Source organism: Colobus angolensis, unplaced genomic scaffold (assembly GCF_000951035.1).
Source record: "Colobus angolensis palliatus isolate OR3802 unplaced genomic scaffold, Cang.pa_1.0 Scaffold134, whole genome shotgun sequence".
In the NCBI taxonomy this organism is placed as follows: domain Eukaryota; kingdom Metazoa; phylum Chordata; class Mammalia; order Primates; family Cercopithecidae; genus Colobus; species Colobus angolensis.
The window spans coordinates 92,722-105,847 of NW_012114422.1; the positions used below are offsets into that span (position 1 = coordinate 92,722).

Sequence of the window (13,126 nt, forward strand, 5' to 3'; positions counted from 1 at the left end):
GGGAGGCGGAGCTTGCAGTGAGCTGAGATCCGGCCACTGCACTCCAGCCCGGGTGACAGAGCGAGACTCCGTCTCAAAAAAAAAATAAATAAATAAAAAAAATAAACTGCCAGTCTCTCTTGACCCTGGATATTTATTCAATGCTTTAATTTCTTCCTAAAACATTCCCCTCTACTATCTTCCCTGTAATTTACTCTTTCCCTATTAATCCCACCTTTAAATAATTTAACTTTTATTCTTCAAGTCACAACATAGATATCATTTCCTTTTCCTAGATGAAAACGTTCAGGAACTGCATGCCTGAGTGAAGAGCCCCTCTAATATGATATATAAACATCCAATTACCAACCAGGCACAGTGGCTCAGACCTGTAATCCAAGCACTTTGGGAGGCCGAGGCAGGAGCCCAAAAATTCAAGACCAGCCTAGACAACACGACAAAACCCCATCTTTACAAAAAATACAAAAATCAACCAGGCCTGGTGGCACATGCACAGAGTCCCTGCTACTGGGAAGTTTGAGATAGGAAGATCACTTGAGTCTGGGAGGTTGAGGCTGCAGTGAGCTGAGATTGTGCCAGCTGCATTCAAGCCAGGGTAATAGAAACATCGTCTCAAAAAAAAAAAATTCAATTTCATTTACTACTTACTCCTATATTACTCTGTATGTAGGCTAAGGTGAAGACAGCGTTTACCTTTCTTTACTAATTAGGATTTCATCCACCTATGACAAAGTTTGCTCCAAATCAATATTCCACAACCATTTAACAAATTAAATAAACAGCTGTATGACTGGCTAAACTTCAGTATGGCATATTAAAAGTGGTTTTTCTTTTTTGAGACGGAGTTTCACTCTTGTTGCCCAGGCTGGAGTGCAATGGTGCCATCTTGGCTCACCGCAACCTCCGCCTCCAGGGTTCAAGCAATTCTCCTGCCTCAATCTGCCCGAGTAGCTGGGATTACAGGCATGTGCCACTACGCCCAGCTAATTTTGTATTTTTAGTAGAGATGGGGTTTCTCCATGTTGGTCAGGCTGGCCTGGAACTCTTGACCTCAGGTGATCCTCCCACCTTAGCCTCCCAAAGTGCTGGGGTTACAGGCACGAGCCACTGCGCCCAACTTAAAAGTGTTTTAAACTGCAAGTTGAATGGCTACCATAATCAATTTCGGTGGGCCCTGTTTTTTTTTTTGGAGACAGTCTTGCTCCGTTGCCCAGGCTGGAGTGCAGTGGCACGATCTGAGCTCACTGCAACCTCTGCCTCCCAGGTTCAAGCAATTCTCCTGCCTCAGCCTTCTGCGTAGCTAGGACTACAGGCGCGAGCCACCATTCCCAGTTTATTTTTGTATTTTTAGTAGAGATGGGGTTTCATCATGTTGGCCAGACAGGTTTCGAACTCCTAGCCTCACGTGATCCACCTGCCTCAGTCTCCCAAAGTGCCGGGATTACAGGCATGAGCCACTGCTCCCAGCTCCCTGACGATTATTTTTCAATGAAAAACTATCGCTGCATCCCTAGAGAAAAGGAAAAGTATTATGCAAATTTTTCTTATGAAGAGCTAAAAAGTCTGAACTTCAGGTAAAAGAACAACAGTAGACAACAGAGTTGTACTTTTTATTAAATATAAGAATGCGGCCGGGAGTGGTGCCTCATGCCTGTAATCCCAGCACTTTGGGAGACGAAGGCGTGAGGATCACCTGAGGTCAGTAGTTCAAGACCATTCTGGCCAACATGGCAAAACCCTGTCTCTACTAAAAATACAAATAGGCACCTGTAATCCCAGCTTCTCACAGGCTGAGGCATAAGAATTGCTTGAATCTGGGAGGCGGAGCTTGCAGCAGTGAGCCTAGATCGTGCATGCCACTGCACTCCAGCCTCGGGACAGAGCAAGACTCTGTTTCCAAGAAAAAAGAGAATGTGACACATTAAAAACATGCTAAGGAACTGGTCTGTCAGAACTGAAGATGCTCTAATTCATTCATATTTTGAAGCAAAAAGTGAGAAATGAAAAAAAGAAGTTGGTTTTAGAAATGAGCATATGATTTCAGTTTCGTAAAAGTCTTCAACAAAGAACAAGAATAAAGTTCTTAAGGTTAGGGGTTACAAAAAGTTAAATTATAGTAACAATTTCTGACTAGGCCAGGCTCAGACTCCTTTAACAAAAAGCTGATACCATCTTTTTCCCTAAAACACTTCTCTGCTCTGGTCAGTGTCTTTACTACCCTACCCTTTCCCCCCACCTCTCCACAAGTATATGTATTTTTAACATATTATATTATATGTTATATGTAATTTTAAGCTCTATGCCCACGCCTGTTGTTTCCATAGTTCCTTGCAAAATACAAGTCTACTAGGTACTTTACAACCACAAGATAATTGGTAGAGTCAAAGCTATTACTGTTTTCTATAATAACCCAAATAAGGAAACCAGCATAGGCCAGGAGCAGTGGCTCACGACTGTAATCCTAACACTTTGGGAGGCCGAGGCAGGTGGACCACCTGAGGTCAGGAGTTCAAGATCAGTCTGGGCAACACAGTGAAACCCCATCGCTACTAAAAACACAAAATTAGCCGGGCGTGGTGGCACATGCCTGTAATCCCAGCTACTCAGGAGGCTAAGGCAGGAGAAACGCTTGAACTTGGGAGGCGGAGGATGCGGTGAGCTGAGACTGCACCATTGCACTCCAGCCTGGGCAACAACAGTAATCTCCGTCTCACCCCCGCCCCCCCCCCACCAAAAAAAAGAAAACCAGCATAAAGCTGGGCACACTGGCTCACACCTGTACTCTTCAGCAGTTTGGGGGGCTAAAGCAAGAGGATCGTTTGAACCCAGGAGTTCAAGAGCAGCCTAGGCAACATATGAGACTTCATCACTACAAAAAATTTAAAAATTAGTCAGCTGTGCATGGTGTCACACACCTGCAGTCCCAGCTACTCAGGGGGCTGAGGTAGGAGGATCACTTGAGCCCATGAGGTTGAGGCTGCAGTGAGCCATGATTGTGCCACTGCACTCCAGCCTGAGTCTCAGAGTGATACCCTGTCTCAAAAAAAGAAAAGAAGGAAAAAAAAAGAAGCTAGAAAGTCAGAAAGGAAGGAAGGAAGGAAACAAAAGAAGGAAAGAAAAGAAAACCAGAACAACCTAAAGGTATAAGTCTATTTGCCACTTAAGTGAGGACGTGCGCAATGGCTCACACCTGTAATCCGGCATTTTAGGAGACCGAGGTGGGCGGATCACCTTAAGTCAGGAGTTCAAGACCAGCCTGGCCAACATGGTGAAACCCCATCTCTACTAAAAATACAAAAAGTAGCCAGGCGTGGTGGTGGGCGCCTGTTATCCCAGCTACTTGGGAGGCTGGGACAGGAGAATCGCTTGAACCCATGAGGTGGAGGCTGCAGTGAGCCAAGGCAGCACGGACCACAGAGCTCCACCTCAAAAAAAAAAAAAAAAGTCTATGAAGGTCAGATGACATTAGTTTCAGATTAGTCTCAAGTCTACTGTAGGTTGGTAGATAGCTTCAAACATTTTGGCAACTTCATCTATAAATGATATATAATATTAAATTAAAAACATATTTGATGTGATATTGAATATTCAATCCTTACAGCTTTAAGGTGGTTTAAAACCTACATTTTACTCAACATCAAATGTTAGGTACCCTCTCCCTTTTATTTTTACCTCTTTTGACATGACCTCTGAAATATTGTATGATTCATCTTCTCTTCCTCTTTTTTTCCTCATAACTATAAAAAAAAATTTTATTTTTGATAGCAATTAAAATAAAAATATAAACACATATTATTCAAAACTAGAATAAGGATGTTTACCTGGCTTCTCTTCACTTGCATCAATTGAATTTTTACCCTACAAAACAAGGATTCAGAATATTGATTTTACTAAGGTACTTTATAGTATTATGCATTAAAAGGCACTGATTAACTTGAGAAAAAAAATGTTTATTGCAGTTGAGCCACATCCACAATTTTTCACTATTATACTTACCTACATGTAATATTTTCTGTATTTCCCTAGTACAACTTGTTCATAATCTCTGCTTTTTCCCAAGGGTTCTACTTCTGTCCATTATTTTTCCATTTAGAAGAGAAATTTCAAAATTAAACATAGCTGGCATTTCGTTGTTTTTTGGAGACGGAGTTTCACTCTTGTTGCCCAGGCTAGTGTGCAATCTCGGCTCACTGCAACCTCTGCCTCCCAGGTTCAAGAGATCCCCCTGCCTCAACCTCCCGAGTAGCTGGGATTACAGGCACCTGCCACCATACCCGGCTAATTTTTGTATTTTTAGTAGAGATGGGGTTTCACCATTCTGGCCAGGCTACTCTTGAATTCCTGACCTTAGGTGATCCACCCGCCTAGCCCTCCCAAAGCGCTGTGATTACAGGCGTGAGGCACTGCGCTCAGCCCACAGTTGGCATTTTTATTTAGAAATACCATGTACATCGTTATACATTACACTGAAGATATTCAGTAGGTAGGGAATTGAAGGAATATTCATTGTGAATGAAATTCATACATGAAACATAACCCAAAGCAGAAATAAAAGAGAATACTAATTGAAAATTATTAGTGAGGAAGGTAAGGGAAATGAGATGTTAAGAAACAGTTTCTGGCCAGGTGCAGTGGCTCATGCCTATAATCCCAGCACTTTAGAAGGACTAGGTAGTAGAATGCTTGAAGTCAGGAGTGCCAGACCAGCTTGGGCAACAAAGCAAGATCCCCATCTCTTTAAAAAATGTAAAAATTAGCTGAGCATGGTGGTGTGCACCTGTAGTTTCAGCTACTCAGGAGGCTGAGGTGGGAAGATGGCTTGACCCCAGGAGTTCAAAGCTATAGTGAACTACTATGGTGCTACTAAACTCCAGCCTGGGCTACTGAGACATCACCTCTAAAAATTTTTTTAAGTTTCAAAATAAGAGTTGGGAAACTATTATATCAAGAATAGGTGAACAACATGTATGATAAAATGACAAATTATATATATAATGAATTTTTAAATTAAGTTACAAAGTCTGAAGATTAGACAAGAAAACAACAAAAAAGGACTGGTGCCATTAGAGTAGGCAAAACAGTTGATACCTTTAAGAAAAAAGCAGAGGGGAAAAAAATCAAAACCCTGATATAAACAGCTAGGTGGAATAAAGTGAAGGATATATTAAAATTAACAGGTTCAAGAGCAGGGAATAAATGACTAAGCCAGTAAAATTATCATATAAATAAAAACATGTTCTTCAAAACCCCTAGGTAAGGCCAGTTGTGCTAGCTCATGCCTGTAATCCCAGCACTTTGGGAGCCAAGGTGTGGGTGTAGGGGACAGCTTGAGCCCAGGAGTTCGAGATCAGCCTGGGCAACACAGTGAAGCCCTGGCTCTATGAAAATAACAATCTGAAAAGCTCTAGGTCTCTGAAATTAGCAAGTGAGTCAAGGATCAGCGGTTTTTTTGTTTTTTTAGAGATGGTGTCTTGCTCTGTCACCCAGGCTGGAGTCCAGTAGCATGAGCTCAGCTCACTGCAACCTCTGCCTCCAAGGTTCAAGTGATTCTCCTGTGTCAGCCTCCCAAGTAGCTGGGATTACAGGTACCCGCCATCACACCCGTCTAATTTTTGTGGTTTTGGTAGAGACTGGGTTTTACCATGTTGGCCAGGTTGGTCTCCAGCTCTTGACCTCAGATGATCCAGGATTACAGATGTGAGCCATCATGCCTAGCCCATTTTTATTTTTTTAATACTCTCTTTCAGTAGACTCAGTATTACCAGTTTTATTTATTTATTTATTTATTTATTTAGGAACAGAGTTTCCCTCTATGGCCCAGACTAGAGTACAGTGACACAGTCTTGGCTCACTGCAACCTCTGCCAACCGTGTTCAAGTGATACTCGTGCCTCAGCCTCCCAAGTAGCTGGGACTACAGGCACATATCACCACGCCCAGCTAATTTTTTGTATTTTTAGCAGAGACAGGGTCTCACCAAGTTGACCAGGCTGCTCTTGAACTCCTGGCCTCAAGGAATCCATCTGCCTCAGACTCCCAAAGTGCTGGGATAGGCATGAGCCACCACACCTAGCAGTATTACCAGTTTTAAATAATGGGTTTTGTTACAAAATAGTCTGCAAAATACTTTATCAGGCATTTTAACATCACCATTAACTAGCCTAAGAATCAAATAACTGGACTTAATCTCAGCACTTTGGGAGGCCAAGGCAAGAGGATCATGAGGTCAGGAGTTGAAGACCAGCCTGGTCAAGATGGTGAAACCCTGTCTCTACTAAAAATACAAAAATTAGCCAGGTGTGGTGGCAGGCGCCTGTAATCCCAGCTACTTGGGAGGCTGAGGCAAAAAATTGCTTGAACCCAGGAGGCGGAGGTTGTGGTGAGCCGAAATCACGCCACTGCATTCCAGCCTAGGTGACAGTGAGACTACATTTCAAAAAAAATAAATAAATAAAAATAAAGGCAGTTTAGCACAGAAGCTAAGTAGAAGTTCTTAAACTAATCCTGGGTTCAAATCCATAATTTTCAGCAAGTTAGAGTCAGCTCTCATTATCTGCAGTACCTGTGGTTCAATAAAATCACTATGACTAATGACTTATTGCCCCTAGGAAAAATACAGTTGGGTCCCTGACTCTGGTTATGACATTCTCAACCAACAATACACAACCCTGTTTTCTTTGTGTTTCTGTTTTTAAAGATATCTTATTTAATATATATGTTGATTAATACTGAATTCAGGGCCGGCCAAGAGCAGTGGCTCACGCCTGTAATCCCAGCACTTTGGGAGGCCGAGGTGGGCGGATCACGAGGTCAGGAGTTCGAAACCAGCCCGCCCAATATGGTGAAACCCCGTCTCTACTAAAAATACAAAAATTAGCCAGGCATGGTGGCACGCACCTGTAGTCCCAGCTACTCAGGTGGCTGAGGCAGAAGAATTGCTTGAACCCAGGAGGTGGAGGTAGCAGTGAGCTGACACTGCACCACTGCACTCCAGCCTGGGCGACAGAGCAAGACTCTGTCTCAAAAAAATAAAAATAAAAATAAAAATAAAATAAAATAAAAATTGAACTCATGGCCAACAGCACTGTACCTCATGCCTAAATGAAGCTTACCCAAGACACACTTTCTCCATATGGCACAGCTTTTTTGTACTTAGAAACACTAGACAGCACTTTGGTACACTTGGGGGCCATTTTAACAGCAAAATCACCAGGAAAAAGCACACAAAAATGCAAAAATCATGGTGCTAAATGAAGACCATGAGAAGGACATATGCTTGACATACATACGGTAGCTGAAAACAAAGCACAGCAACCCATGTTTGAGCTGAGCTTGGAACATATGTATTGGAAGACTAAAATTATTTGCTGCTCTGAACATAAGCATGTCCAAAAATGACCATGACGGTGTTAGGAATCTTGACTCTGGGGTTACAAATAAATTTAAGTGAGTTGGCGAATTCACAAATATAGAATCCTTGAATAATGAAGAATGACTGTTCTTTATCTCCTTGCATCAGCCTATTTATGTAAAATGGGGGAGAAAAGTACCTCTACCTAATAAGAACTGTTGTGAGAGTAAGAGAAAACAGGCTGGGCGTGGTGGCTCACGCCTGTAATCCCAGCACTTTGGGAGGCCGAGGCAGGTGGATCACGAGGTCAAGAGATCAAGACCATCCTGGCCAACACAGTGAAACCCCGTCTCTACTAAAAATACAAAAAATTAGTCGGGCATGGTGGCGGGCGCCTGTAGTCCCAGCTACTTGGGAGGCTGAGACGGGAGAATGGCGTGAACCCGGGAGGCGGAGCTTGCAGTGAGCTGTGGTGACAGAGCAAGACTCCATCTCAAAAAACAAAAAAAACAAAAAAAAGTTAAAGTTAAACAGATGATCAAAAAAGTCAGAAGAATACAAAAGTATTTCTTCAATATTTAAATGACATAAAAAATATTCTGGCTGGTTATATTACCTTTTTAACTTTTAAAGACTCCTTTTTTCTCTCCAATTTTTCTTTCTTCTTCTGTTCCTGTAAGATAATTTTTTCTTATGTCACAAGTGGGAAGTGCAACATTAAAAAAAACACGCATATCAATTCTCAAATAACTGACGTTTACAATGAGAAACTAAGGTCTATCATAATTAAAAAACAGGGAGGAACTTGTACTTCAACAAGCCTTTATGGACTAATGGGATAGATTTACCCTCCTGCCTTAAACTAAAATCCAGATAAAATTTATTAAACAGTGGTTTTCAGACAACATGCAGTAACGAACTGTAAACATCGACAAAAGGGAAACAAGGTTAATCTTCTGACTGCCCAGCTTACTGCCTGATACAATTTTAAAGTACAAATAATGGAGAAAACTCCAAACAGAGCCAACAGTCTCTTTGTGTTGAGGAGACAGAACCCAAAACTTAAGCAGTAGCATTCCCAGGGTCAAGTACCAGAGAGGACAGAGCTGCACAAAGGCAGCTGTTATCTCTCTCTCGGGCTGAGTACTGGTAAGTGCATGGTAGCCAAGGCCAGGAGAAAAGTCACCAGAAAGAAGCAGGTGGAACCTCTCATGTTCCAAGGGGTCAGGCATAATAAGGTATACCTCACATTCTCTCAGCCAAAGTAGAAAGTCCTCTTAATATAAAGGGCATCAAGTAGAGTGCTCAAGAAAGGGATCAACTTATTCCTAGATTAAAAGCTATTCTAGACATACTCTTCCAAATGTTTAAAAGACACCAAAAATTCAAACCATTTCCAAGAGGTGATGAAAGGGGTAGATGCTGTGTAACTCATTAAGTTGAATATTTGTTTTTCCATTTGTTTTACTTTACCATAAAAAAGCAATGAAAGGGTTTCAAACAAAGGAAAAAGGAGATTTTATAAACACAGCAAAATTTAAACTGATAATTGGTAAATGTGGGTGATGGGAACACAGGGACTTACTGTATTCTCTCAATTTGCACAAGTTTTTAAATCTTCATAACAGTCTAGTGGAAAGACAAACAATAAATACAATAAATGATGTATATCAGATGAAAAGTGCAATGGGAAGAACAGAACAAGGTAAAGAGAATCAGGTGTGTCAGCAACTTTCTTAAAATTGTGAGGGCAGGTCTCATCTAGAAACCATTTAAGTCAAGGCGTGAAGATGAAGTTAAGCCATGCAGTTATTTAGAGGAAGAAGGTTCCAGGAATAAAATAGCAAGGGCAAAAGCCCAGGAGAGGAAACACATCTGGAGACAGGTCTGAAAGGTAATGGGATTGAGGGAGGCAGTCAAATTGCTTACAGACATATAGATATTATCAGGACTTTCAATTTTCAGAAACAACACAAGCTAGGAGACAGTGAAACATCTTTAAAGTACTCTAAGAAATAAAGTACTAAAGAAAAATAATTATTTACCCAGTAAAAATGTATTTCAAAAATGAAGGTAAGTGAACACATTCAGACATACGAAAGCTAAAAGAACACATCACCAACAGAAAATGCAAATGAACCTATAATAACAGAAAACCGATCAATTGGCTATCTGTGGATAGAACATGGGGTAGGGATGGGGGAGAAGAATTATAAATGAGATGAATTCTTTGGAATCAGTGGGTATGTCCACTATCATGATTGTTATGTCTTCACAAGTATATCCCTATATCAAAACTTAGGGAATTGTACATTTTAAATATGTGCAGTTTAGTGTATGTCAATTACACCCCAATAATGACATTTCTTAATGGAATCCTTCTCAGGAATAAAAAGAATAACCTACAGAAAAACATGACATGAATTAATCTCAAAAATACACTGAGCAAAAGTAACAAGACAAAGAGTGCATATGTGCAAGAATATTGAGAAAAAAAACTAACTCAGTTTCTCCCTACACACTCAACAATCAACACAAAAGACTTCTGTGACCCAATGTGTGGGGGTTTTCCCTATACACCAAACAAGCATTTCTGCAGTGACACCGGCTGGGTGTCCTCTATTGTAATTAAATTCTGACACGTATCTACCAGGTGACAGCACCATACCCCATAGGTTGAGGGTTCAGTTCCCAAGACTTTACCTACCAGTTCCAGATGCCAATCACAAGGCCCAAGTCACTTTACCTGTGCTTCTGACTGAACAGCTATAAATCAGGGTTCCCACAAGCCCCTCTTTGGGTTTGACTAATTTGCTAGAGGAGCTTACAGAACTCAAAGAAACACTAAAGTTTATTGGTTTATTATAAAGAATATGATAGTCCGGGCGCAGTGGCTCACACCTGTAATCCCAGCACTTTGGGAAGCCAGGGTAAGCAGACCACTTGAGCCCAGGAGTTCCAGACAAGCCTTGGCAACATGGCAAAACTGTATCTCTACAAAAAATACAAAAATAAGACAGACATAATGGTGTGCTCCAGTGGTGCAATCTCGGCTCACTGCAACCTCCGCCTCCCAGGTTCAAGCGATCCTCCTGCCTCAGCCTCCCAAGTAGCTGGGGTCACAGGCACAGACCACCATGACCGGCTAATTTTCATATTTTTGGCAGAGACGGGTTTTCACTACATTACTCAGGCTGGTGTCGAACTCCTGGGCTCAAGTGATCCGCCCACTGTGGCCTCCCAAAGTGCTGGGATCACAGGCATAAGCCACAGCCCCCAGTCTCTTGTGTTTTATTTTTGAGACAGGGTCTTGCCGGGCGCGGTGGCTCAAGCCTGTAATCCCAGCACTTTGGGAGGCCAAGACGGGCGGATCACGAGGTCAGGAGATCGAGACCATCCTGGCTAACATGGTGAAACCCCGTCTCTACTAAAAATACAAAAACTAGCCGGGCGAGGTGCCGGGCGCCTGTACTCCCAGCTACTCCGGAGGCTGAGGCAGGAGAATGGCGTAAACCCGGGAGGCGGAGCTTGCAGTGAGCTGAGATCTGGCCACTGCACTCCAGTCCGGGCGACAGAGCAAGACTCCGCCTCAAAAAAAAAAAAAAAAAAAGAGACAGGGTCTTGCTCTGTCACCCAGGCTAGAATGCAGTGGTGCCATCACAGTTCATTGCAGCCTCAATCTCCTTGGCTCAAGCCTCCTCCTGCCTCAGCCTCCCAAGTAGCTGGGACTAGAGGCACATGCCACCTTACCTAGCTAATCTGTCTATTAGAGATAGGGTTTTGTCATGTTACCCAGGCTGGTCTCAAACTTCTGGGCTCAAGCAATCCACCCACCTAGGCTTCCCAAAGTGCTGGGATTACAGACATGAGCCATGCCCAGCCCTTTTGGGTTTTTAATGAAGGCTTCATAACATAGACATGATTGATTCAATCATGACCACTGGTGAACAACTTAACTTTCAGTCCCCCCTTTTTCCCTCAAGGTTGAGGGTGAGGCTAAATCCCAACCCTCTAATCCAGGCTTTGTCTTTCTTAGGCTACCATCATGAAGCTACCTAAGGGTTGCTCACCACTGTTCATTAGCATTTAAAAAAAACAAAAAAACAAAAAAACACAATGCTGAAGATTCGAAGGATTTCAAGAGTTGTATACCAGGAAATGGTGATGAAGACCAACTATTTACTCACAAAAGCACAATACCATGATTTCATTTATACAATTTTCTAGGAAAAAACAATACTGGTCTATAGTGACAGAAAGCACTGTGGTTGCTGGACACCAGCCATAGGGATCACTGCCAGCACAAGACAATTTTTTGGAGTTCATGGAAATGCACTGTATCTTGATTGTGCTGGTAGTTACACAGATCTACATATTTACTAGTCAAACTCAGCAAACTGTATACTTAAAATCTGTATATTTTAGTGTATATAATGTACACTTCAATAAAGCTATTTTTAAATTTTTTTAAGCTTTCACTTATAGTCAGTTACATATACATACCTCTAATTGTTGCTGTTCCATTTTCGTCAACAAAAATTTGGAGTAGATATTGCTTTTTTCAAGCAAATGTTGAAGTCTACGGTACCGAATTTCTGTCGATTCTCTATCCCAAGACATGCGAGCCTATCCAAAGAGAAAAATTCCATAATTACGAACATTTTCTGACATAAATTAATTCTTTTTGGCATAAAGTTTAATAAAAATGGCTAAAATAACATTTTTTAAACCAAACACTTTTTCAAACCAAAAACTGGAATAACTGTTAAAAAGAAAAGTTTTTGGGTTTAACAGGCAATCTGATAGATGCAGTTTGTATATCAAAATATTATAATTTCAAATATTGAACACATGGTTTCAGACATCTACTGAGTTGGAAGGTCTATTTAAAAAACAATTGGGCCGGGCGCGGTGGCTCAAGCCTGTAATCCCAGCACTTTGGGAGGCTGAGACGGGCGGATCTGGAGGTCAGGAGATCAAGACCATCCTGGCTAACACGGTGAAACCCCGTCTCTATTAAAAAATACAAAAAACTAGCCAGGCGAGGTGGCGGGCACCTGTAGTCCCAGCTACTAGGGAGGCTGAGGCAGGAGAATGGCGTAAACCCCGGAGGCGGAGCCTGCAGTGAGCTGAGATCCGGCCACTGCACTCCAGCCTGGGCGACAGAGCCAGACTCCGTCTCAAAAAAAAAAAAAAAAAAAATTGAAGGCCGGGTGCGGTGGCTCACTGGCTCACACCTGTAATCCCAGCACTTTGGGAGGCCAAAGTGGGAGGATCACCTGAGGTCGGGAGTTCGAGACCAGTCGGACCAACATAGAGAAACTCCGTCCCGACTGAAAATACAAAATTAGCCAGGCGTAGTGGCGCATGTCTGTAATCCCAGCTACTTGGGAGGCTCAGGTAGGAGAATCACTTGAACCCAGGGGGTGGGGGCAGAGGTTGCAGTGAGCTGAGATCACACCATTGCACTCCAAACAAGAGCAAAACTCTGTATCAATTAAAAAAAAAAAAATTGAGGCCCGGCACTGTGGCTCACACCTGTAATCCCAGCACTTTGGGAGGCCGAAGAGCATGGATCACCTGAGGTTAGGAGTTTGAGACCAGTCTGGCCAAAATGGTGAAACCCCATCTCTACTAAAAATATAAAAATTAGCTGGATGTGGTGGCACATGCCTGTAGTCCCAGCTACTCAGGAGGCTGAGGCAGGAGAATTGCTTAAACCTGGGAAGCCGAGGTTGCAGTGAGCTGAGATGATACCACTGCACTCCAGCCTGGG

The 13,126-nt window shown here is 42.4% G+C and overlaps 1 protein-coding gene across 9 annotated transcripts in view; it reads right to left on the minus strand.

The window, feature by feature from the left end:
- Positions 1–13,126, minus strand: part of HELLS (helicase, lymphoid-specific) — a 56,101-nt gene that overhangs the window by 35,698 nt on the left and 7,277 nt on the right. For 7 of the 9 annotated variants that reach the window (XM_011934299.1, XM_011934300.1, XM_011934304.1 and 4 more), the window contains exons 3-6: positions 11,854–11,976; positions 7,967–8,023; positions 3,822–3,858; positions 3,673–3,737 (exon numbers count right to left, since the gene is read on the minus strand). In XM_011934299.1, coding sequence (XP_011789689.1) covers positions 3,673–3,737; positions 3,822–3,858; positions 7,967–8,023; positions 11,854–11,976 — 282 coding nt within the window. Of the gene's footprint in view, positions 1–3,672; positions 3,738–3,821; positions 3,859–7,966; positions 8,024–8,935; positions 8,980–11,853; positions 11,977–13,126 lie in introns of all 9 variants that reach the window. The other 2 variants (XM_011934303.1, XM_011934305.1) reach the window with 2 other exon arrangements.